Source organism: Marmota marmota, unplaced genomic scaffold, assembly GCF_001458135.2.
Source record: "Marmota marmota marmota unplaced genomic scaffold, marMar, whole genome shotgun sequence".
In the NCBI taxonomy this organism is placed as follows: Eukaryota; Metazoa; Chordata; class Mammalia; order Rodentia; family Sciuridae; genus Marmota; species Marmota marmota.
This window is the reverse complement of record NW_025999869.1, coordinates 6868811-6896036: the sequence shown is the minus strand read 5'-3', so window position 1 is coordinate 6896036 and position 27226 is coordinate 6868811. Positions and strand designations below refer to the sequence as shown.

Below are 27226 nucleotides of genomic sequence, written 5' to 3'. Positions count from 1 at the left end.
GAAAATAACAACAGCAAAATTCAAATAAGTCCAAATTTAAAAAACAACAACACATTGAGCTTTACATAAATAGCTGCTTCACTATGATGATAACAACTTGGAATATTGTACTATGGTGAATCTACATTTCTACTTATTTAATAATTGCAACCTTAATGCTGTTTACCATTTCATTTGTATTATTTATACATCAACCAAAGGGTATGAACACTAAAAAATAATTTCACATCACCTATCTTCCACTTCTTTTTATTTTCAAAGCCCTGAAGATATAGTTCTCCCATAAATAATAATAAAAAGGCACTGTATTAATATTTCAGCAAAGATCCCATCTACTCACACATGCTCACAAATGCATGTTCTCTAATATATACACACACCCCTCCCTACAAATTAACTGTGCCTGGGGCTTGCAAGAAAATCAGGTCAAGTTAAAGGAGAAATCAGAGAACAGGACCAAAATTAATTTACTACTCTGTACCACATGTGAATATGAGTTTGCAGGGGAAATGGCTTATTTTCTGGACTATTCCTGTCCCTGAATATGTTGAGAGCTGTTAATTCTGAGGCATGTTCAGCATCGTCTTGCCTGGACAAAGATGAAAGTTCCACTCTCTCAGCTTAGGTTTTATTAAATTTCCTTAAGTTCAATGAAAGAGCTGCCTGCCTTGTTGATTCTGTTCCAAAACAGCTAAGAGCCCTTTTTATACCTCTTTCTTCCTGGAGGGCATTGGCAAAGTCGTGCATAAAATCACGATTTGACTCTGTTTAAGGAGAGTTTTCTAGGCAACAATTAGCATCATTTTCAAATATTTAGAGTGCTTTCCAGTCCGGTTTTGTCTTCCGTATTACACTAGGTGTTAAAGCAGGCATGGAGCAGAGATGTGGAAAAATGGTTTGAGGTAATGTATTTTGACCAGATTGATGAATGAATCACTTTTGGCTCCTTTCTCTTGCACCCACATTAGTCCATCAGCAAATCATTGACTTCACGTTGAATATATATCCAATTCTGATCTTTGTCCCTTGTGTCAACACTACCCTCTCCCCATTCTAAGCCCCAATTATCTCTGACCTGGATTATTACAACCACCTCCCAATGAGTCTCCCTGCTTTTGTCCTCTCTTCCTAGGTTTCTTCTCAACACAGCAACCAAAATAGTCTTGCTAAACCAGATGTGAGATCATCCAACTCTCCCTGCAGAACCCTTTAGCAGCTTTCCATCACACCCAGAGCCAAAGCCAGAAAGACCTCAGAGTGGCTTGGGAGGCCTCCCCTTCCCCAGCTCTCATTCCATCCTGGGCTTGTTGACTTGCTTGCTTTTCCTGAAATAAATCCAATGTGTAACAGCTCAGAACCCTTACTGTTCCTTGTGTCTAAAATAGGCTTCCCTGGACATCAGCATGGCTCCCTCTCCTAGTTCCATGAGGTCCCAGCTCAAATGCTGTCTTAACTGGGAGCTCTTTGCTGAACACCTGGTATTAAGTAGCAACCATCTCTTCCCTATTCCCCTTACCTTGCTCTGTTATTTCTTCAGGCCAATAAGTACTTACAAATATATGTGTGTTTGCATATGTATGTCCATAAATATGCAATATGTCAGCTTTTGCTATTTTTTTATTATTTATTTGTTGGTTGTCCTCTCTCCCCTCCAGAACATAATCTCCAAGAAAGTAAGGATTTTGGTTTTTTATTTCATAGCTCTTGTCCATATAATAGGGTCTGACATGTATTATACACTCAACGCATATGTGTTAGAAAGATGGAAGGATGGAAGAGAGGGATGGAGAGGAGGAAAGTGTTCGAAAATCTCTTTTTGTGACTGGTCTAGGATCTCTTTTGGAAATTCCCTACTAGTCCTTTAATCTTCCACCCAATTATTTATTCTGATGGAAATCCCCTCCTCATCCTTTATCTTTCATGTGATTGCAATCTCAGATAGAAACTATTTTAGCTTAGGTGTACCTACGCCAAGTCTTAAACAATGTGCATAGTTTAGTGGGATCATAGAAAAATATTGTGGGACTAGGAAGCCCATCCTACCAGTTTCTGCTTGGACATTAATTAATCTGTCCCTCTTCCCTCCCCCACTTTGTCAAACAAGCCAAAGAGATGCATCCTTACCTCCCAGGTGAACACTAATTAATGTTTGCACCATGCTTTGAGATCCACAGATGAAAGCAGTCGTAAAAGAAAAAGTGTTATTATTTTGGGTATGGTTATAGACTCTCATTTAGCACTGGAAACCGATCAAGTGGGAATGTTGAATCATGAGGCTAAGGTTGGCCAAATACTGCACTTGTTATAATTAATTTGAGCTTAAGCTTCAACACAGTGACATGTTTCCTTTAAATAAAGTTAAGTCCTCTACAGATGCATGAGTCTATATGAGTCTCAAATGTTCAGCTAGAAACTAATATTTCTAGATATCCAGAAAATAGGAAGGTAAATGTGTCTCTCTCTGTCTTATGGTGGGGCAGGGAGAAAACGTGGGCAAGTTGCTTACTTTGAGACATCTTCTAAATGATCCTCAATTTCCTTGACCCTTTGAGACAATAACAAGTATGCTCACAGATTTGAGGAACTTCAAGCTACAAGTAAATTTAAAGGACCTAGAATCCTCTTTCTCACTAAATGTCAAGACACTGTTTATGGCCTTGCTGACCAGGGCTTCTCAGGACTGCTAAATTTCTTTGATGGCAAATTTAGTAGGAGAATGTTCATTCTTGTTATAGTTGTTATTCAACAACTATTTTTATAAAGTTGTTTGCTTTATAAAAAATCATGTATTAATCACTCTCTGTGAACAAATACTTTGTTAGGTGCTTTGGAGGTTGGAAAATTAAAAACAGCAATGATACAAATTCAACAACCACCTGGAGAAATGCCCAAACCTTGAAGAGCCAAAATAAGTAGTTACTCGATAAATATGTGTGGCAAGAAGGACTGAAAGAATAGACTGTGCTCTAGCAAGAAAAATAGCACATGGCTGCAGAGCCTAACACCAGGGAGAACTCACACAGAGATGAACTCACAGGTACTGCATGTGGAGCAGAATCCCTGTTCAACTCTTATTGCCCCTAGTCCTGATACCTGAATTGATTTGTAGAAATCCACTCCTTCTTCCTTAAGCCATGGCTCAATTATTTAAGGATGGTTACAATTTCTCTTCACTTTTCTTCAAGGTCAAGAGCTGTGGGGCCTCTAACTATATTTCTAGTACCCACATCCATTGAAATGTCCTCCCCTGAGGAACTTGGTGTCTCAACTAGACCCTAAAGTTATCAGCCTAGAATGAAATGAACTGACTAATCCAGAGATGCTCAGATCAGCATGGGGTACATTGGGTCTCTCCTATGATCTGGCCATGCTTATGCCATTTCAGATTGCATGAAGTATTTGATCATGAAACCCTTCTTTCCTGGAACACACGTTTGCATTTTGAGAAAGCCTAGTATTTCAAAAATACAGTTTAGAAAATAAGAGGCTAAGTTTATGTAGTGTTTTGGGAGGGACTACCTGTTGTACACATTCTGTATTAAAATTGTAGACTTATAGTTCATTAATTTGATTTACCACGAGATCAGACTTTCTTCATCCTAGTTTGAACTTTGAGTTTTCTGCTTGTCCCCCAACTTGAATATTGGACAGGAGTGTTATTTAGCAGTGGGTGGTCATAGACTCAGGTCTCTAACTTGCTGGGTGGACTGAGAAAGCCATGCTTTCTTCCTGAACCACAGTTTTCTCATCAGCAGAGCAAAGCATTCAATTAGATAGTATTCTCTAAGTTTCCTTCTAGAGCTGGTATTTGCTAGAATTTTTCCCCAATTTTCATTGACTTTGTATAGGCTGTTCTGTAACTGTCATTAATCTCAGGAAGAGAGTGATTGCTAACTAGAAACCTATTCTAATGAGAAGCACCGCAAAGGGCCTGGGCAGCCAATCCACCTTAGCTCCAAATTCTAAGACATAGTGAATATAGCACAACTACATGAATGGTGAAACTAGCGTGAGCTACTATTCACAATTGTCTTTACTCTGCATCTGGGCCATGCGGCATGTTAGTGTAAGAAAAGGGAAAGCCTAGGCGTTTTTTCACATGTTAACCAGCGCTGACACTTCAGTCACGTCGCCTCTGCCATGGCCGGGTTTGCCAGTTGCCCACGCAAACCTGTTTGCTCATGATTGCAGTGGCACGTCACTGCGCCAGCTGACACACAAATTCCTCGCTCTCCTAAACCCTGTTTGGTAGTTGCTTCTTGCTTGGCAGCTATGATTACTTGAAAACAGTGTCAAAACAAATCCTTTCCCTTTTTCACCCCCTGACAATCACGCCGTGGCTGTGCCTGTTGCAGAGTCTCAGCCCGTGTCTCTATTTACTCCCTCCTTCCTTTCTCTCTCTTCTCCAATCCCTTCCCTTGCCTGATTCAAAATTCCTCCCAGATGTTAGGCAGATGCATCCCAAGTCTGGGGTCGGGGGCGGGAGCTGAAGAGGACAAAGCTCCCTGGTGTACATTGATGTTTCAGAACCATGGAGAGCGGTGCTAGGGGCCAGAGCAGAGGGATGTCTGATTTAGCCAGCCCTCGCCTGTGGTTTCAGTCCCCATTTGGAACCCCACAGGTGGCGGAGATGACAAAAACTCTACAAAGAAGCTTTTGCGTTGAGAGCCAGTCTCCCCTGAGCTCAGGAGCCAAGCTTTGTATCGTCACATTCAAAGAACAGATTGCATCTGGGCCCGGATGCCTGTCCTAATGTCAGCCCGCTTGGCATTTACCTTCTTTTCCCAGGCTGACCTCTGAAGATAGGGGCAGGCTCCCGGGGCATTGTTCTAACCATGCAAATGCCCGGGCCATTGTTTCGGCATGGGAGAGCTGCCGGTTCCCTTCCAGCCCAGCACTGTAATTTTATCAACTCTGGCTCAGAGAAACCTATATTTATAATGCTAATTAGGAGGGCACACATTTAATTTGAGTGGAAGACTGTTTGCATCTCGCTGAGCCTGATAGCACAGGGCTCAAGCGACAGCAGTCAGAGGCAAAGCAGGCCTTTCTCCCTTCTCCAAGTATTTGAAACAGGGCTTACTCTTGCCAAACAATTTCTCTGTTGGATTAAAAAGAGAGAGAGAGGGAGAGTGCTGAATCGGCTGGAGCTCAGAAAACTTTGCGTTTATCTCCTGCCTGCATAATATATTTCTCTGTGCACTGAGAAAACATGCCTCTTATGTTATCTAATTGTTTCCTGACACATTTAGCAACATTTCACACTCTTTAAAGTGACATTAACATTGCTGACAGTGGAGGTACTTTCATTAGATGGGCTTTGAATTGTAGCCAGGATGCACTGCGGGTCTTCAAACAGGCTTGTAAAAGGCAAGGAAGGTATTATTTATGAAAATAGAGAATTGGCCAACAGTGCCCTGTGGGTGCATATTAATTTTGCTGACTTTGGTCAATTTAGGGTGTGTGTGTGTGTGTGTGTGTGTGTGTATGTATGTGTCCCCATCTGTAACACACACGCCCAAAACAAAAGCTTCTTGTGAACTGAACTGAAAGCATCTCCATCATCTAGTGGACCGCTGGGCTGCCCGGTTGTCATGGAAGGTCTCCAACATGTCTCTTTGTCCACATCGTTTCCACCACAACCAAGAAGTGTGCCATTTCATATACAAATCTGTCACTTGACACCCAGGCTAGGGCTGAGTAACTACATGGCTGGCGCACAGGTTGACATGATCACCACGCTCTTGGTTGCAGTGGTAGTTCTCCCCCTCCTCCCTTAGAGTGTCCTCTTGTCTCTGAGGTTGTTTTTCATGTCTCCAGATGTCCGCATTGATGCCTGGTTTTCCTCCGGAAGGTTTCAGAGTGAGGCTTCAGGGAAGGGTACCCGGCAAACACCTGGCTCTGCAGGGCTTGGGGAAAGAAATCTGAAGTTTCATTCTGACCTTCATGAAAAAAGTAAGTCAGGCTTAGAGAAAGTAGGGAAGGTCCCAATCAGGCTGTCAGTTTCTACTGGGACACAGCCTCCTGCATTAGCCTGGCTCTGTTATTGATCTTCTCACTTGTCATGTAGACAGAGTAACATTCAGAGACTGTGGAAATTTAAAGCTGGAGAAGAGAGGTCACAACACACTGTCCAGCCACCTTCACACTGCTGTCCTCTGTAGTAAGCCTCCCTGCCGTACCCTAGACAGAATCTGTTACTCCTCTCTCTTTACCTCTCCAGCATTGGAATGGCTCTGTGTGGCTACTCGATGCTTCATCAGAGCGATCTGAATTAGCATCTTGGCTTAGCCCAGTACTTCCTGCATGACCTTTGTCCAGCCCCTTGATCTCTACAAACCTCAGTTTACTCATGTGCAACATGGAGACAATAAGAGAGACTGCCAGGTCATACTGATAGAAGGCTTACATAAATTCCCACTATGAAGTGCGCTAAGCATGTGCTGAATATGTCGTGAACCCTCAGGAAATGACATGAGTCCTGTCCACTGAACTATGTAGCACTATGCACTCCATGTGGCTGAGATTTTTCAGAGTGTTTCTATATCTTCAAGGGATGGATCTTCCACCTTTTTTTTTTTTTTGCGGGGGGGATTACTGGGGATTGAACTCAGGGGTACTTAAACACATCCCTAGCACATTTTGTATTTTGTTTAGAGACAGGGTCTCACTGAGTTGCTTAGCGCCTCACTTTTTCTGAGGCTGGCTTTGAACTCATAATCTTCCTGCCTCAGCCTCCCGAGCTGCTAGGATTACAGGTGCGCACCTTCACGCCCAGCTGGGTTTTCTCCCTTTTTATTGGCTACTGGTGGGTAGATTCTGAAGTATCTAATCCTTAGAATCTTCCTGAGGGCCATTCAATGAGGAATGGGCAGGCTGCAGGAGTGTGGGCAGCAGAGATGGAATAGTTGGCATGTCTGCTGCCCCAAGCTCATGTTTTATCTTGGCTGTCCCTGAAGCACATAGCAAAACACAGACTCACAGTTGAGAACTGTTTGCTATCTGCTGAAAATGCCTTTGAAAAGAAATGCTTCCAATAACAGCAATGAGAGCTATTGCCATTTGTAGGACAATTTAAAGTTTGCAGTGCACTTTTGTATATGCCATCATTTAACCCTCAAAAGGTCCTGGAAGTGGAGAAGAGAACCTATCTCTTACCCTTTTTACGCATGATAATAATTCTTACTATTTACTTCAGAAAGTTTATATAAATGTCTTAGTTAATACTTGCAATAACTAGTGGAATACGTTTCTTCACATTTTGTTCATCAGACCATTGAGCGCAGAAAAGTGAAGTCTCTTGACTAGAGTCCCCCAACAAATTAGTGGTAGAACCAAGATTTGAAGTTGAAATTGGTCTCACTGTCCATCACATTGTCTTGCCAGCAATTGCTACTTTGTCTTTACAAAGATTAATTCAATTCCCTTGTCATTTCCTGTGTGGTATGAGCTCTGCAGCCAGAATGCCTGAGTTAAAAATCTTCCTCCCAATGAACTTACACCCCTGCAGTTCAGTAGGCTTGTTTTTAAAATGGGATAATATTACCTGCCTCAACAGTTTCTTGAGAGTAAATATAAAAAATATATGTAAAGGGTTTGGAAATAATGCCCTGCATATCATGAGACCATCATCAATCTTAGTAATTGGCAATACTGTTATTTTCATGTACCAGAAACTGCAAGAACTAGACGTAAAAATATGTAAGACAGATTCCTTGCATCATGGGAGATAAGTGTTCTAAAGGAGACTTTGAAAATTAAGTTGCAGCATGTTCATAGAGTTTTTTTTTTTTAAATCTTCCTCCAATTTTTTTCCCACAAACTAACCCCTTTTGACAGTGACAGTGTGAAGTAGATTCTAGGAGGTCAAGAAAACAGCCCTGTATGTCCACTGCATGTTGCAGGACAGGGGAAGCTTAGCTCAGTGAGCAACCACTTTGCCTACACACTTACAACTTTCATCTTCTACACCTGGATGGAGCTGGGTCACTGTTCCCTGTAGTTCCCCAGGGCAGGGAGCTTTCATAATTACAATGGATCATATCTAACACTGGAGTTAGTTCTAAAGTCCGAAGATGAGCCAAGAACAGAAATGTGGTCACACCACCACCCATGAAAATACCCTGTAAAAGTGCAATCTTGGAAGGTAACATATTCTCTCTTAAAAAATATGATAGTGTTTTCTACAAACTTGTTATAGACTGTCCATTCTTTGTTTGAGCACCAAATGAAGTAATGATTTCATAGTCTAAGCTTCTTGATATTATAAAAGCAACACACATTTAAAATCAGATACTTGCCCATTAAGAGGCACCTGAAATCGAACATAGCCACACAGCACCCAACAGTGAGGTCAATGTCAAGAGCATTGATGTATATCCAGATGTATCCATGGACTAAATTGTTATCATCATCCAATCACGGTGGTGTTTATTGTGTACAAGCTCTGTGCTGGGTGCTAGGATACAAAGACGTATGATCCACATCTCTACCCGAGGTCACTCGTGAATGAGCCAAACATTTAGACAAATCTCCAAGCTAACATACACCATGAACGGTGATAGAAGCAGATGAAGTGAGCAGAAAAGATGTAAAAAAAAAAAAAGGTGGTTACAGAGTCCTAAGGAGGTTTTCAGCAGGAGGTTGACAGCAGGGAGAGACATAAGGAGGGAAAGATGTATATTCCATATACAGTCACTTTGATGTGGTTAGACTGTAGGTAACAAGGGAGTGTGGCAAGAGGTAATTACCATGCAGGAGTTAGAATCGTGCTACATAGGCAGGAAGGAGTCTTGGGATAGTTGAGAGAAGGAGCATGACATGAACACATTTGTGCAATCAGAGATATGTTGGCTTTGTATGGGGGTGAGACATAGGAGGGAAGGGTCCCAGTAACTGCAAAGCTAGAACCATAGCATGTTGGACAGCTTTTGCTGCTATAACAAATAATCGAGATCATCCACTTATAAAGAAAAAAAGTTTATTTTGGGCTCACAGTTTGTGAGGTTTTAGTCCATCAGTGATTGGTTTCATTGACTTGAGCCCATGGTGAGGCCCATGTTGAGGGAGGAGCACATGGCAGAGCAAAGCCACTCACCTCATAACCAGGAAGCAAAGGAGAGAAACAGAGACTGAAGTCTCACCATCCCCTTCAAGGACACACCCCCAATGTCCTAAAGACCTCCCGGTAGGCCCTGCCCCCTAAGGGTTCTTTCACCTCTCAACAACATCAAGCTGGGACCAAGTTTTTAACATGTGGGCCTTTGGGAACCCTTAAGATCCAGAGTAAAACAGTGCCTAGACTACTATCCAATATGGTAGCCACTAACCCCGTGTGCTATTTAAATTGAAGTAGTTAAAATTCCATAAAAGTAAAAGTCTAGTTCCTCATTGGTACTAATCACATTTCAAGTGCTTGGTAGCCATGTGACTGATTATCACAAACATGGATCATGCCCATCACACAGAAAGTTCTGCTGAATGGCACTGATCCACCAAAATGGCAAGGCTATCTCCTCCTAGGGGTTCTGGGAGATGTCTCTAAGTCAGGTGCACATGGCAAGTTCCAGAATTACTCTGCAGAAAGCATTTGAGGAGTGAGTCATTGTCTGTTGGTAAACAATCGTGTTGTTGTAGGTAAGGCTTCGAGTCCTCAGAAGAGGTGCCTGTGTGGATTCACTGCACCTCGCCTCATGATTGTGCAAGGACGGGCATTAGGAAATTATGAAAACCATATTATTTCAAAAATAAGCTCTACTCCCCATCTACAGCCTGATATATATCTGACACCTTCCAAAGTGCAAGGCTGCCAGGAAGATGTGATATATAAACATGCAAGCTGTTGGTGAGATAGAGTAATGACACCCAAACACACAGAGCCCCAAACTGTGAAGACGGTTCATGCTTGAGTTCCTTCACGAAGCCCTTTAACTGGGGCACATCCAACTGCACACCACCCTTCCAATAAATTATGTATAATAGCTGGTGCGCAAGCAGGATAGTTTTGCCAGGGCCATCTGAAAACAATTTGTTTTCACGAAAATGCTTAACTGGGCTTTAGTGAGTTCACTGAAGTATGAGCGAAGAGGGCAATTAGGTGTACTGCTGCAACAATTAAAACTTCACATGGGGTTATGTGGAATGGGACAAACCCAGGTAGGTGGACATTGCCTCATTGAGAAGACATAAGGGGTCATAGTGAACACTCCTTAGGTGGGGGTCAATTACCTGAAACTGTGGGGACATTCTCCCTCAAATCTCCCACCTCTGTAAAGGCTGCTCAACTCAAAGAGTGTTCTCCTACCTCTGTAGGAAGGCACACTGCATCTTTGCTCAGTGACGATATGGACTCTTTTGAGCAAAATTCACCTCTAACTTCAATTCCCAGTGGTCATGTAAATGTATTTGCTTGACACTTCCATGGGGTGAGTGGGAGAAGAGATGGTTAAGCTGAATCTTTCACTTCTATCCAATTATTACCAACTGGGTAGGGAAAAAAACTGCTTAAAAATTGACCAAAGATTCTATCCAAGCCCACATGCCTTCTCACCCATGGTGTCTCCAACCCAGCATTATTGACATGTTAACCATTTCCCGTTGTGGGAGACCACCCCATGAATTGTAGGGTTTTAAAACCTCCCTGGCCTCTACCCACTAGATATTGGTGACACCATACTCTCTATCCCCACCATCATTACAACAAAATATCTCCAGACATTGCCAACTTTCCCCCAGGAGCAAAAGTACCCCAGCTGAGAATGCCTGATCTGGCCTAAAATTAGCATTAAGTATTAGCAGCCTGCTACCAGGAGGAAACATCTACAAAAACATGTAACATCAATGTAAATGTAAGAAATAAAAAATATATAAATATATATACATATCTATATTTTCATTTTAAGATGCTATATTTTTCACCCTCCAGTTTTGATCAAAACTGCTATCTTTGTTCTTTTGAAAAGATTTTAAGATATAGGCAAAAAATTGAGTACTACTAAATGAGGGTAGTTATATAAAGCCTCAATAATCATTGGAGGCTGCTTGGAGTTTCTCTTCAATGCTGAGGTTAAAAAACTGCTATGGCACATGCTTGATGGGCACTGGGTAGACTGCACCTGTCTGCGTCTCTTCCTCACTCTTTCATACCCACAATATTTTTATAAATAGAACAGATACTTCCCACCGCAAATGATTTTTCTGGGGCCCCATATTTGATTTCTCCTTATTTAACCGGAAGGGAGTCCGCTTTAACAACATGCAGATTTTATTCTGGAGGCAGAATGCCTGGAATCTGTTTCTAGTTCTTCTACTAAGTAACTGGGAGGCCAAGCAAGTCGTTTTTCCCTTTGGGCTGGGCGATCCATTTTAGGCAGGATGATACTGGTTCTAAGTGAAAGAAAACAACTCAAGTAGGCTTTAAATAAAATCAAAAGAGGGTAGGCTGGGGAATAAATTAGTTCATATATTGAAACATTCAAGGGCAGGGGTGCTCCAGGCCTGGCTGAGGGCCCTCAGGAGCGACTCCCTTCATCTTACACCTCTGCTTCTTGCTGACTCCATTCTCAGGCAGATCCTCCCCTGGATTAGCAGAATGGCTACAGGTAATCCAGTTTCACCATCTCCCAGAATAACCCTCCAGGAGAAAGAAAGGAAACTGTGGCACAATGCATCCACAGAGGTGCTTGTGAGCCAACTGGAACCAATCAGCTTCGAGTCTCTTTAGCTCCATCCAGTCCCTTGTGCCTAGTTGTGTAAAGCAAGTTCCACGGACCTTACAGGTCATATCTCCACTCTTCACATATCATCAGAGGTGTGAACGAAGTTGCTGGAACTCACAGGTAAAAGTACAAGACAAAGCTCACTCTGCCTGGCTCCAAAGCATGTACCATCTCCATCCCTCCCTTGGGCTTTGGAGAATAGACAAAACTCAGGAATGGGTTATTTAATACAAGGACAGAAATAAGGGAAGCACAAAGGTAGAAATAAATATTTGTAAAAGGCAGTTGTGTGATGACATCCGCTGGAGCCTGGGATTTGATTCAGGGGCAGAGTAGGAAATGAGAATAGGTTGGTTGGCATGATGCAACCAACTAACAGATGACTGGAGTGAAAGGCCTCTTGCACTTCAGGTCTAAGAGGAGTCCTTTGTAGTTTGTGGCAGTACAAATCCTGCCCCTTGGGAGTCCCCAGTACTCACTGAGCAACTGACAGTGTTGTGATCATTGTGGATGGCTATAAATAAAATAACCAAAGCTGGCGTTTAAGGAGCAAAACAGGCTGAGCAGCTGCACCGTGGCTTCATCCACCTTCCCAGTGATGGAGAATAGGACCACAGGAGGCAGGGCTTCTGGCTAGAGTTGCTGGGAAAGGTGACTTGTGCCTCTGCAGTGGGCTCCATGCCTCTGTGCCCCAACAAAGACTGCCATACCTTCATGGAGAGTCCGGTCACACAGCCCTCCCCAAGCTCCAACTGCAGAATGAGGCAGAATTGAACCATCTGACACACTTTCCTGAATAGCATGTTTATAAAGTTTGGTGGCAGGTGGAGCCACATCCAAAACCAAAAATCCCACTGTATGCAAACAAAAGGAGGGCCATATCTCTTGTACCAGGAGTATTTTTATTACCTAAAAATACTATAAATGTTTCCCACTCTTTAACTCCTTCAAATGGGATTGTACTATACAATTTACTTCATAAAGTTTTCTCATGGGCTTTCCACATGCTAGGCAAGTGCTGTACCACTGGGCTGTATCCTCAGCCCTTTATATTAAGCGAAATAAGCCAAATTCAGAAGGTCAAGGTTCACATGTTTTTTCTTACATGTAGAAGCTAGAGAGCAAATAGGAAGTGAAAGGTTGGAGAGGAGCAGCGATGTCATGAAAATCAAAGAGAGTTCAGAAGACTAGAGGAAAGGACCAGGGGAAGGGAGGAGAGAAGGAAAATGGAAATACTGGGAAATGATACTGGCCAAATTTTGTTATTTGTGTGCATGTATTTAGAGTAACAATAAATTCTACCATTATGTACAACTATAGTGCACCAATAAAATAGGTGAACCTAGCTTCTGCCTCTGGTTAATTACCCCCTCTGGCAGGGGCTCTGTGGTACATTCCACAAAAGGACCAATGAGTTTGGAATTTATATCTGGTTCATTTTTTAGCAACCACTCTTGTCCAATATGGGAAGTAGAGATTGAACTGACGAGAATTTGGGCTTTGGGGTTACACCATGTGGGTCTCAACCCCGGCTCTGCTATTTACTAACTGAAGGTGTGGGAAAGTAGTCATCAAAGTCCTATCTTCTTTACCTTTAAATGAGGAGGAAAATTAGTACACACTTAGTAAAAAGAAAAGTGATTATTAAATTTGTGAAGTATAAATTCAGTCTTTTGTGGAAGGCAAGATCATGCTCTGTTCGTAACTGGTAATCAGGTGGCTCACTTATGCTTTGGAGGCAGTATTTCTGGTTCTGAGTTTTGTCCTATCGTGTTTTGTTTTACTGTCTGAGCATTCGTCTCTGCTCAACCAAATATCCTGACATCCATCACTGCATAAATCAATTTTGTATTGCCTACACAGAATGCTTCAGTATCTGCTTACTATTGATCCTTTCAACGAGAAAGAACCAGTTGTTTTAAGTGAATTTGGGGAGTTGATCTCCATCAAGCTCTCTGACAATATATTAAAAGAATTTGGCCAGAGCAGAAATTCCACTGTTGGTATTTCATGCTTTGGGGGAAGGAGAAGAGACTGTGGCCCTTTAGACCTGTGGAATGAGCTCCAAATTCAAATCCAAGTAAGGAGTTAATGGCACCCAATGGAGATAATGGGGGAGCAACACCACTTCAACATCAGATGGTTCATGATGAAGTTTTCAGGAATAACTGAAATGGACTGAGTGAAGACCCATAGTGTAGATGACAGATGGCACTATGTGTTGGTCTGTGAGTTTTCTAACTGATGATGTTTCTGTTCCCATTGAATCGAAGGCATCCTCAGAATCCTTCTCAACACAGCATTCCCAACCATCTATCAGAATTAGCATGGAATGCCGTGTCTGGGTCTAGGTCCTTTGATCAGAAAATTTTTCGTGAGTCAAAACTACCACAATATTTCATTCATTTAGAAACAGACCAGTTAGCACAATTTGAACTAGAATCCCCATGTTTCAGGTCGTGGCGAATCCAGGCTCACAGATAATTTGTGAGTCTTTGATTCATATGGGGCTCTTGGAAACACGTGCACACAAGACCGTATGAGTTAATGAATGACATGTCGCTGCCTTTGAATGTTTCCTGTTGCTAGTTTTCTGGGCATTTGCTGAGGACTCTATCGATTTAAAATGAAACTTCCAAAATTGTTTGGGGGTTGAAGGGGTTCTGTAAGTGCATAAAGTGGGAACCAGGTAGGATAGCACATGTGGCCTGTTGACCTGCCCATGCCACACTGTGTATTTCTGTAAGCCATGGTCCACAAAGTGAGCCTGCGTAAGTTCCAGCCTTCTCCCCTGTACTTTGAAACCTGCTAATGTCTACACAGATGGTCTCTGACAATTGGAGTAGTCAGGAAGGTGGGGGATGTAGTCTATGTGCACAAAATTAAAAAATGAGAGAACAAATAGAGATCAGCATCCCTCTGGATCGGAGGCAACCTAGGAACAGAATTTTTCATCATGGTAGATCCCAGTAAGCGGCCTTGAAGGAGCCACTAAGGCCCAGAATTAACGGGGACCAGGAAATAACGGGACTCCAGCAGTTCCAGGTACCTGTTCTCAGTCCCGGCTCTCATTGTGTCATGGCTGTTCTTCGTTTGTCTGTATTTGTATAAATTAAAAAGCGTTTCTGTCTTGTACCATATGAAATGAATTCATGCTGAGCAAAATTTCAAAAAGTTCATGTAAAGAATGATTTTACAGAAACTATCATATCAAGCTCCTGGAAAATTGCACTTGAACTTCAGTTCCACCTCACTCCCTCAAAGGAATTTAAAAATTGGCTTCCAGCCATCCTTGTTCTTCGACATGCAGTTTCAGATATGCCTCAATAGCACAAACTTTAAAGTCTATTGATTGTGACTTAAAATCTGCTCCCACCAGGGCCTCGCTGCTAAGTGGACATCAACAGTGACTTCACAGTACCTGGTCAGGGGCTCAGCACATGCAGGAGCCTGGAAGAAGGTGGAGACTGGCCAAGGAGCTACTTTGAACTTCATAACGAAATTGAAAATAAATAAATAAATAAATAACCTTGAACCCTGTCAGATGATCACTGCTAGGAAGGGTTATTCAAAGAAATGTTTCTTACTTAAAATCTCAAGAATGCCTTGGGATTGGGGGTGGGAACCTGGAAACCTGATCTCTCATAAATCTCTCTCCTTTTATGTCACTTTCTTCCTTTTGTGGTAGCATGCTATTTAGACAAACACTGTGTGGAGTAATGGTGGGTGAATTTTGGAAAAACATAAGCCCAAGTTTGACTCCCGGCCCCTGTCACTCAATTTAATCTCTTTGTGCCTCAGTTTCTCCATCTGCAAAATGGGAATATGCTATCGTCTCTTTCTATGGGAATGTATACTAATTCTAACTTCATGGGATTATTCTGAGGATTAAGTGAGGTGTAAATGTAAAGAAACTACCATACTGAGTGGCACATAGTTATTGCACAAGACATGTTCATAGTTGAAATACGAATGATGGTCGTTATTGTTAGAAGATCTATGGGAGAAGGTATTGATTAAATCTTAGCACTGACTCCAACTCAGCTCTGGATAATTCTGATGAAACTCCAATGTGTTTGGGCTACCTTTGCCAGAGCCCCTGGCAAGAGTGTCATGCTTTATATTGCTCCCAAACAGCTATGAGTGAATTGAATTTTTCAAATCAAACTTCATTTCTCTATTGATCTACTTTGGGGGTGATTCATCTTTGTTGTGTTACTGGGCAGGAGTGGCCTACATTGGAATTTTAAGGGAATCTCACCTTCCATCTCAGAAAGGGTAACAGGCTAGTGGTTCCATATCTCTGTACCATTGTCCATTCTATTTTGTCACCAGAAGTCCCCTTTTTCCTTCTTCAGGGATTTGGCCAGGCATCACTTTTTTTAAGAAGCCTTTGCACTCTTCCTGCCACCGCCACCTCACCCAGCTGGAGCCCATGTCCGTTTTCTCTGTCCCCACAACACCATACCATAACTTGCCACCATCCTATTATTTATCATATGGTGCTAAAATGACATATTTTTCCCATCTGTCCCCTCACAAGACTGTGAGCTCCCTGAGGGCAGGGATGATGGCTTGCCAATTTTTGAATCCTCAGCATCCAGCAAAGTGCACATATATTTCATTGAACCAAAATCATGCACCACTAGCATTTACTGTGCTGAATAATAAACCATGAAATACAGTTATAAAAACAGTAACCAATACTGATGACTGGTTAGTAATGGTTTGGATGTGCCTGTACGTAAGTTGTCCCTCCGAAAACAGCACTTCTTCAGGCTCAGACACTGAGTTGAGACACTAACCTGATTCTCCAGTTCACTTTCCCAACATCCTGCCCTTCCCCGCACATTCCCAGCCTGAGGGCGTATCTCATGGGCTTCTCTTCTTGGCTCATTTTCCTGAGCTTCCCAAATGAACAAGCCAGCAGGCAAGCAATTGCAAAGACCCCAAGATGTAAGGGTGAAGTAGGTGAACCTACGCATGCTGATGAGCTTCTCTCAGCAATTTGGCTGCCAGGAGCTCCCTGCCCTGTGGAAGAGAAGTTGCTGCGGTCCTTCCATGTGGGAGGAGAACTTCTCAACCCAGGGGCAGCTCTGAGTCAGTGCCCACTTTCTACCGGACCTGGCTGCTTCTCCTCGTGGTGTGGGGTGGCTGTGCTTGTCTTCATAGGCCTTCCCCCACGGTGTCCAAAAAACACACGTGATCAGAGTGGGGGCACCGGCCAACTCTTGGGAATGTAAATATGTCACTCTTTTCACCTCTTCTTCACTTCTACCCCAAACTAATGGATCTGGTTTCGGCCTGCTTTATTTATGTGTTCATACATTTAGCAGATGATCATCTTTAGGAAGCTGTTGGGGAGGCGGGGCTGAGTAACATGGACATGATGCCTACCTGCAGGTGGTGATAAGGGCTTCGGAGAAACTGAAACAGGCTGAGAGGTCAGAGCAGGCAGGCTGGGAACACTCAAGAAGACACATGTAGAAGGTTTGATGAGGAACAGAATCAGGCTTGTGAATACTAGCCGGGTGGTAGGGGCAGCGAGTGGTGTGTTCCACATAGATGGCACAGGGAGGAGGAGGGCTCTGAAGGTAGGCTGACTTGGCATGTTCAAGCAACAGAAATAAAGATGTCCCCACTGGCTGGAGAATGTGGAGTGAGGTGAAGAGTGGCTAGCCACTATCTGAAGTGAGGTGGGAAAAACAGCTGTGAGCCAGCGTAGACAAGATTTCAGATTTGTTCCATAGTCAATGGGAAGCCACTGGGGGGTGCTAGGCCAGGGGGCAATGGTGTGTCACTCATGTCTATGAGATGCCATTCCAGCCACCATGGAGAAGGAGTGGGGACAATGAAGAGTAGATGGGTTATAGCCATTTTCTGAAATATATAACTATCTATGGAATGAATATGGACTGTTGGAGAAACATCAAACCACCCTTTAATAAAACACATCTGGAACATTTCATTTAAAAAAATATATATATATATATATAATATATATTTGTATTGTGAGCTGGTTTCAATGTGACTTTCTTGGGATGCTCTCATGACACTCATTGCTGACCTTTGACCCCTCTGTCCTCTCTCCCAGGTCGTCCCATCCCACCTACATCCTCGTCTAGCCTCCTCCCATCTGCTCAGCTGCCTAGCTCCCATAATCCTCCACCAGTTAGCTGCCAGATGCCATTGCTAGACAGCAACACCTCCCATCAGATCATGGACACCAACCCCGATGAGGAATTCTCCCCCAATTCATACCTGCTCAGAGCATGCTCAGGGCCCCAGCAAGCCTCCGGCAGTGGTAAGGAAACTGTGTGGTGTCTGGATGTGTGCTGTTTTGTGCGTGACATTCTTGATCCTCCAGCAAAATGACAACTATGAAACAAGGGCTGTGGAGAAGGTGGGGTGGGGATCATCAAGGTGAAATGCATTTGTCATTCTGTGGCATGACAGTTCCAAGATGCATTCGTTGAAGGTTGCCGTTGCCGAAGAGGCTTTCCTTATCCCGATAGGCTTCGGGCCTCCTTCGCTGGCAGGAATTTGCCTGTGGTTCCATGTGAGAGCATGCTCGTCTCAAAGGTGAAGTGCAGAGAGACAGTGGAATATTGAATTTTGTATTACTGTGATTCTGGTCATAGCCGATTGACCCTGGACGCCCTCACATGCCCAGTTTGTGTGCATCTCAGATTCCTTGTTTTTTGATAGCTGACTTCTGACTTCTTCCTCCTTGCTTGTTTTAGATGATTTTGCGATTAAAATGTGTTCCCTTGACATGAATACTGAATGTCTTGCCAAGTCCAAAGTGTTTGGGGTGTGACCTCTCCTATGACCCTCTGCTTGTGCCACTTCTCTGGAATTTAACAAGCTGATCGTGTGGTACTATGGTGAATATGGCTCGGAATCCATAGTCCTCATTTTGGTTTTCACATTCACAAGAGCAGAGGGACTAGATACAAGGTTCTGCCCCACTTGGAGGATTTTGTGACTCCCGATTTAATTCGCAGTCACAAAATCTGAGGTGGAATTTTTCTGGGACTAGCTATAGTCAGATCTTATGGACGTTTCTCCTTTTGGTGAAATGTTCTTATGAACACATCAAAGTAGGAGTGGGCCATACCGAGAGTGGGCTCTTCCATAGCCCAAAGAGAGACTGGAAGAAGTGAGTTGCTCTTGAGATTGTCTTCTCAATCAAACTCTCATGACATTCACTACCATATGCCATAGTAAAGAATAGAGAGCTTTCCACTCCAAATATGGTCCTCCGTGAGATTGTGTTTTGGCTCTATACATGAGTATAGGCTACCACCAGCCTCAGCCTCTCCAATTTAGGAAGGAACTCCTAAGCACATTTAAGATGATTCATTTTGTGGATGGAATGATGGACTGCTACTTAGGATGGCCCATGCCCTTCTTCAAAGCCAGGCCTGATATATTTAGTAAACTCATATTCTTTTTCCCAAAAAAAAAAAAAAAATTACCTAATCAAATCTCTCATCAAATGAGCAATCCATTGTTGATATTATGAAGGCCTTTAATCTACCATAAATCTTTATTAGAACTCATCAGAGCTTCTAGTTTGAGAGAAATGTGATTATGGCACTCTTAAAATGACATTACATCATTGGGGTGATTGGTTTATCATTTGGAGAAGAGACATCAATCATAACTAGCATAACCACACAGTAAATGAATTCAACCTTTCTACCGCGGAACAATGACACTGTAATTGCTCAAAATCAGGCTTAAAATGAAATCGGAAAATGCTCTTTCTTCAAATATGATGTTAACTTAATGGAATATATTATGAAAAATCATGTTTGAGGAAATTCTATATAATTAAAAATATGTGGAAATATATTCCCTTTTTTCTTTCATTGGAACCTGATTTTAGCTACAGAGTCCTTTTTTTTTTTTTTTTTTGGTGCAGAGATTATGTTGCATTTAATTGAACTACCCTCGCTTATGTTTTGCTGCTTTTTATTTCATACTATGTAATCGTGATGAATATTGTAATATGAAGGACAAGAGGCTTTCGAAATGAGGTGCACCTGCTGATAGCTTTTTAAAAACAGACAATTATTAAGGAGAAAATGAGCTTTTAAAAACTACATCCTTTTATGCATATATGGATACCCAAGCAAAGATGATTTCCATAACGGAGGTCAGTTCATATCTCTGGGCCATCTAGAATGTTTTCTTTGTGATAACACAGTGAGTGACTTCTTTTCTTTTGGACAGTATAGAAGATTGCCAGTTGTTGATTGGGTATTTTGGTTGGCTTTATGCCTAATCAAGACCTCATTTTGGTGGACACAACAGATCTGTGTGTTCAGAGTCAGACTTATCCATTTTTCATCACTGACACCAATTTGTTCAGTTCACTTAAGACTGATAGTGATTTTAGCTTTAGTATGAGGAGAAAATACCACAGAAAAACGTGAAGGTCCATTTTCTTGCCAAACAAGACCTTGCTGATATGATTTCTTCAACAGAGGGGCAAAGACCCAATTATTCAATACCGTTGTTTTCAGTGAGAACTTACATGACATGGGCATGAGAGCTCTGGCCGACCGACAGTCATTCAAAATTCTTGACTCCGGCTTAGCTAAAATGAGAGCAAATCGAATTTGAGCATATGTGTGTGCGTGTGTGTGTGTTCTTGTGGAATGGATTTGGGGTCCAGGGCAAATTGGGGATTCTATCAAGATTGGAATGCAGTTGCCATGAATTTAAATTTGACATAAAGGATTGAAAATAGAGTTTGACATAGAAGATGCAGAGTGCAGAGCTAGTGCCTGAGTGTTTGGAATTGAGTTTGATGAAAGGGGCTGAATTTTTCAGGAGATGTCAAAGCATCAACAAAGCACCTATGTGTTTGCATGTGTTACATTTAGCTGGTTAATTACACAGAGTATTTTTAAGTTGATTCCTTGGCAATGACCTTGTATTCTGAAGATCAGGTAGCAGTTGGTCTTTGTCTTTTTCCTAGATGATATGAAACACCTTCTAGCACATTCTGCTCATACATGACAGTAAAATCTATTTCCTGCTCTCCTCTTGTTGTTATTATTTGACATTGGTGAAGCCCATTATTAAGAGAGTCACTGAACATGTTTCCTGCCCATGGAGATGCTTTTCCGGAGACAAACTGGACCTAAAATACAGGCACTGAAATGCTTTTGCCCAACATGAAAGTAACAGCCAAGTTGCACCTTTATGATTTGACCATCATTTTTCTACGACAGTAGCGCCTTCTTTAGTGGACAGTACTAAAACCTCGTCACCTCTGCAGTCAAATTGTGCTAACCTCAATATACACCAACCAAGCAGATGCCCAGGAACAGATAGTGAGACACTTACAAAAAAAAAAATTAAAATGGTCTTTTCCTCCCCCTCAAGCATTTGCTCCCAGGTAGCTGAGCTCCGGGAGGAGGCCCATCTGTATCACCTGCATTCTGACCTTCTGCCAGAGCAGGCTAGCTCTGAAGATGTTTCTTGTATACAGAGGCATAATTTCAAATCCTATGAAATAAGTCATCTGGGAAAAAATCTGGATCTCAGCAGCAGTGTAATGGAGGTTCCTGCAGATGGAAGAATGAGACTGCCTTTCAAATCAGAATAGAGTTTGTACTCTGCTATCAGCATGCAGCATAAAACATACCAGCAGCCACATTATAATCTGAAAGCATTAGCCTCCCTCTCCTCCATAGAAGGGTGAGTTTTCCTTTCCTATAAAGTCTAAATTCACTCGCAACATCAACTCTACACAAGAGACGTAAGCAGGATGCCTCTGCTAAGACCCTTTCTGTAGCTCCTCCGTGGCAAAGATGTCCCAGCCAGAGTTTTAGTTTGTCACTGAGCATGTTAAAGCTGCACCTATCCTTTTTAAAAAGGCAAAGACTTGGTTAATTTAAAATGAATATAGTACAACAAAATCAGCATGCCTCAAACTGCCTACAGTTAGTCCAGGAATTCAGTTGCCTAAATTAGTGATTGTCTTTTTTATCTGACATCAGAAAGCCCAAGAATTTTATTCATTCATTCATTCATTTATTCATTTTCTTGCACTACCCTGTATAATTTGTGACAGTTGAAAACAATTGTTTAAAAGAAATTTCTTAAACTGTAATCAGATGACACAAGAAGGGTAAAGGAAAAATCTTGGTGAAAAAAGGATACATACATACTCATCCACATAAATTCCTGTTCCATTATTTAAGATAGATTTTTTTAAAAAACCTGATTCTAAGCTCCCTAGCAACCAAAGGAAAAAAGGATACAGATAATAAACAAGATGCATAATACTCAAAGATAAAAACAGATCAACTGCTTCAAGGAAATTTTCACAATGATGCCAGAAAGAAATTTCTCATTAAGGAGGTCATGTGTGCACTCCCCGTGACTGCATTCTCAGCAATACACACACAACTTCCTCTCAGATTTCCTATTACTTCCCCTAAGTATTCTATAAAGCATAGTGCACTTTCCGTTTAAAAATAGTTCTGTGAATGCTCAAAAATTACACAGTCCAGGGCTGAGAATATAGCTCAGTTGGTAGAGTGCTTGCCTCGCATGCACAAGGCCTTGGGTTCGATTCCCAGCACCACACACACACACACACACACACACACACACACACAAGCACACAGACCAAGGACAAAATTTGGTTTGATCCATAGATAACCTTAATTCACTAAAGGACCCTGGGAACTGCATGTCCTATAGGTAATAAGTGATAAATATCATTGCTCATACTACATATTAGAGGAGTTAGAAGACTGAGGCTCAGAGCTGATGGCCTACGTTATACATTTGTCTTGATAGTCCTGTAGAGGTGAGGACTGAGGGTCCGGCATGAAGGTGAAGGTGCCTTTTCTGGATGGTCTCCTTCATGCCCCTCCTGCTACCCATGGGGCTGGACATGGAATGAAAAAGGGAGACAGCCCCACAGAGGAGGAGGTTTTATAAGTTAATGAAAATTTTATCTGTGTATATCTTAGATCGGAGAAAGAAATTCTCTACATGTTATAAATTGTCTTGGTTTTCTAAGTAGATATGCCCATTGTAATTTGATTTAATTTGGGATTTCCTGAAAAGCTTGCAGCAAATACTATGCATATTAATGATTTCCTTCTCGCTTTTGCGTCCCAGAAGTCATTGTACATGGTGGGGTTGTTTAGCCCACCTCTCCCCATGCTTCTCACTTGAACTTCTTATTCTGCTCTTCATAGTCTATTCTTTGTCCTCGTAGCTTCTCTTTATTCTTCAGAGACTCCCACTGCAATGTCCCTGGTGGCAGACTCATAGTAGATGCTCTGAGAGCATTTCTTGAATAAATGAGTGAATGAACATCTCCAATAATCATCTTCCTTTTATTAATTTACTAGTTTTCATCATGTATGATGTGGAAAAAAAATGGAAAACTGGAGAATTCCAGGGGAAGAGGACAGATTAAATGCCCCAGGAGAGGGGAATATGTTTATTAGGTATATTGAACATACCTGTTTTTCACCTGCTTTCGGGTTCTTAATAGTTCATCTTTAAATGACGAAGTTTGTTACATTTTCAATACATGTCATGACAAGCAATGGCCAAGCCAATACCAACAACCAGGGGAGGCTGAGGAGGAGCCCAGGTTGCAGAGGTGGGACCTGGAGGACTGGACTTGACTGGGAGAGAGCACAGTTTTCAGTCTTTGTGTCAGGAAGAGGAAAGCAACTTCCAATATCATTTGCTCCCACAACTTGGATTTTTGTGTACATGTGAGCCTCTGGGTTCCAGATTCTTTGCCAGGCCCCTTGGTTGAGTCAGAGGCTCAGAGCTACCTGTAAGTTCTTCCTGCTCCCCAGGCAACAGTCTGGCCCAGGCTGCCTCTCCTCTGGAGGGGTTCCCAGCCCACCAGGTGGTGTAGGCCCAGTCCAGAGTGCTGAATCCAATCTGTGGAAGCCACAGAGTCACCCCTCACTCTTGCCCCAAAGCAGAGCCACTCCAGACTTGGCTCTCAGCTCAGGGACCTTCTCCTTTCATGGAAGGTAATTATGCTAAGCACACATATACTTTTCTTTATTTGCTTTTAATTAATCCCCATTGTAGCTCATTGCAGCCACTGTTATCATCATACCCATTTTACAGATGAGAAAATGGTGGCACCAAGAGATTAAGCAACTAGCCAAGATCACCAAGCCAGAAAACCAAGGATTCAAGCTTCAACCCCTTATTGCAGAAGACATTCTAATTGCAGAGATTTTTCTCTCCTCCTCTCTGTTAATGTTAACCTCCAAATATTCATGAGGTTTACTGAGCCGTAGATTAGACAAAGCATTATATTAAAGGCCATGGAGTATCAGTTTTTAATCATTTTTGAATGCTGACAAAAATATTGAATACACATCACAAAGTACCCTTTACCTCCCCAAACACATATATTCCTGGACTCTTCCCCTAGAGATTCTGATTCAGGAAATTCCAGAAAAGCCCAAAGAATCCTGTTTTCACCCCTTCCTTCAGGTGAGTCTTGTCATTTGACAAGTTTGGGAGGCATTATTAGTGAGATGGGAGAGCTCTAAGCTGGCAGCTAAGGACCATGAGTGTGCTACACTCTGTCCCTGATTCACGGTGGGTTTTAGCAGGACTAAGTCATTGGTCCTCCCAGGCCTCCGTTCCCCTACCTGTCAAGGTTGGCCATTGGCCTGAACCATCTCTAAGCTTCTCCCTTGCTCGGGAGTTCTGTGGTTATAAGTTTTGTGCCTCCAGGCTGCCTCAGAGTTGGCGAGCAGACATCTTACTCTACCACCTGGACCACTGTTAAAACAGAGCCCGACACGGTCTCACAACGAAGATCCTTGCCCCTCACCTCTAAACAATGACAAGAGTGGTTTGGGATCCTGTGACAATGGGTTGAAGTTGCTGATGGCTACCCCAGTGAGGGAGAAAGCAGAGCCCCACCAACACAGTTCTAGGCTTCCAGAGACCCTCACCCAACTCCTGCACAAAGTCTTCCACCTCAAGAACTGGGATACTTCTCAGGACTCTTTGGATGCTGCTAGATTCCCAGCAATGGAGCAAGTAGACCAGGCCTTTTCCTTCATCTGTGCCTTCTGCAACACACACACAACACACATGTGCACACATAGACCTACCTACGTGTGTAGTATGTAGGTCTAGCAATTTCCAGCCTAGCTGGTGTTGGGACCACTGTCACTGTGCCAATGAGCACACAGTCAAGATGGACAGGTAATTCCTTTGGAGATGTGCAGCCTGAAAGTGACAGACGGCAGAGAACTGCTCCCCCTCAGCAAATAATCTTGATATTGACAAAAATCCCAGGGTCGATAGGCATTGTGTACATTCTGCCTCTCCATCTCTGTCCCTGGCTTCTTGGTACATACAAAAAGATGTCCTGGGTGTAAAGGGACTGGGAGCTACACATGACATCTTAACAGTTTCCTGCCCTAAAAATTTTTTGCCCAGAACTTCAGCTTCTCGTGAATTCCCTTAAAAATTCCACCTTGTATTCGAACTAGCTTATTGCATACAATTCAGTGGACATTTTAAAACATGGCCTAGTCTTGTTAGGAATGTCTTCATTTTCTGTTAAAACACAGGATATATTATTTTACCAGGGGAAGTTTCGTCACACATTGTGACCCCATCCAAGGTAAATCTCTTAGACTTACCCTAAAAGAATAATTAAGAAAACCTATATTCTTAAAAGCGTGGACACTGAAGTCTGTATTACTTGAATCAAAATCATAGCTCAGGTACTTTCCAACACTGTAATCTTTAACAACTTACTTAAACTGTATCTCATATTTATCTGTAAAATAGTAATTTATGTCTGTAACTCTTAAAGTTGTTATGAATATTAAGACATTCTGATGCATCTAAATATCTTGTAAAGATGTTTAGAAAGCTGGAGTCAAGGGAGGGCTAGGTATTATTTACCGCCTTATGATTTTAAAGATTCTTATAATTAATTTTTTATAATTATTCTGTTAAATTGTCACATCATTGTACATGTTTATGGAGTACAGTGTGGTAATTTATTGCATGTATATACTGTGTAATGAGATCTTTTAATTTCACAAACACTGTTAAATCGTGGTAAAATACAGCTCACATGAAATTTGCCATTTTCCCAATTTTTATGGGCTCTAGGGCACTGAGAACCTTGACGTTGTTGTGCGATCATCTCCACCACTTATCTCCTGAACGTTTTTATCTTCCCCAACAGAAACTCAGTATGCATTCACTAGGAGCTCCTTCTGAGCTTCCTCCCCCTCACTCCTGGCCACCATCATTTCATTTCTGTCTCTGTGAATTTGACCATCCCGGTCACCTCATATAAGTGGAAACATGCCATGTTTGTCCCTTATGACTGGCTAATTTCACTTTAATGTACTGCCTTCCAGCCCCATCTTTATTGAAACATGGACCAAGAGTCTCCTTCCTTGGAAGCCTGGTTGTACTCCTCTGTTGTATGGACATACCACACTTTGTGTATCCACTCGTCCATGAATGGACACTTGGATTGTTCCCCTTTCCGGCCCTTATAAATAATGCTGCTGTGAACATTCATATACAAATATCTGTTTGACTGTCTCCTTTGGGTTTTGGGGTCACATACCCAGTAGTAAGATCTCTGAATCATAGACTAATTCTACATTTAACTTTTGAAGGAATTGCCACACCATTTCCTATGTTGACTGCACCCTTTCACATTTTCATCCATTGACTCTCTTCTGGGGAGAGAGATCTGCTTAGGACATTCGCCCAGTTTTTAATCAGCTTGTTTACTTCCTGTTGTTCCCATTGAGTTAAAGAGGTTCTTTCCATAATCTGGGGGATCAGTTGCTCACAGATAGGTGATTGGAAAACATCCTGTCCCGTTCCACGGGTTGCCTTTCCATTTTGTTGATGGTGTTCTTTGGCACGTGAGAGTATCTAACGTAGGAGTAGGCCAATTTTTCTATTTTTTTTTTCTTTCAGTGTCTATGCTTTGGGTGTCATAAGGCAATCCCTTCAAGGGCTTAGTCTATGGGTGCCATTGTTCTAACTATTTTTACAAATGGTAACTCATTTAATCCTCACCACAAGAAAGACAGAAGCTGCCCTTGTTTCTGGGAACCAGCCTGACACTGACAACAAGGTTTTTATGTTGGGAGGAGCTGGGCTGCCACTCACAGCCAGATCACGGTGTTCTGCGGAACACAAACCATCTTCCAGAGCACCAACATTGCACAAGGCCACTCTGACTGTGATGAGGTGAGATCAACTGAAAACAAGAACACTTTGTGATTTTTGCCTAAATATAAGCAAAAGCAAGATAACTGTCATATCACTCCTTTTGTTGGTCCTGTAAAGAAATACCTAAGGTCAGCCAAATTGAAGAGGTTTATTTCAGTTGGAGTTTTGGAGACTGAAATCTGAAGAGCATGGCAAGGGTTCTGGCAGAGCCCCCCCCCCCCCGCACCCCACAGATGACTGCTGAGACATGCGGCATGAGA

General features: G+C 42.3%; 1 protein-coding gene across 20 annotated transcripts in view; it reads left to right on the top strand.

The window, feature by feature from the left end:
- The window catches only part of Tenm2 (teneurin transmembrane protein 2), a 1198434-nt gene that overhangs the window by 838677 nt on the left and 332531 nt on the right, over nt 1–27226 (top strand). For 17 of the 20 annotated variants that reach the window (XM_048815889.1, XM_048815861.1, XM_048815855.1 and 14 more), the window contains one exon: nt 17812–18021. The exons of the other annotated variants lie outside the window; for them this stretch is intronic. In XM_048815889.1, coding sequence (XP_048671846.1) covers nt 17812–18021 — 210 coding nt within the window. The remainder of the gene's footprint in view (nt 1–17811; nt 18022–27226) is intronic. 20 annotated transcript variants of the gene reach the window in all.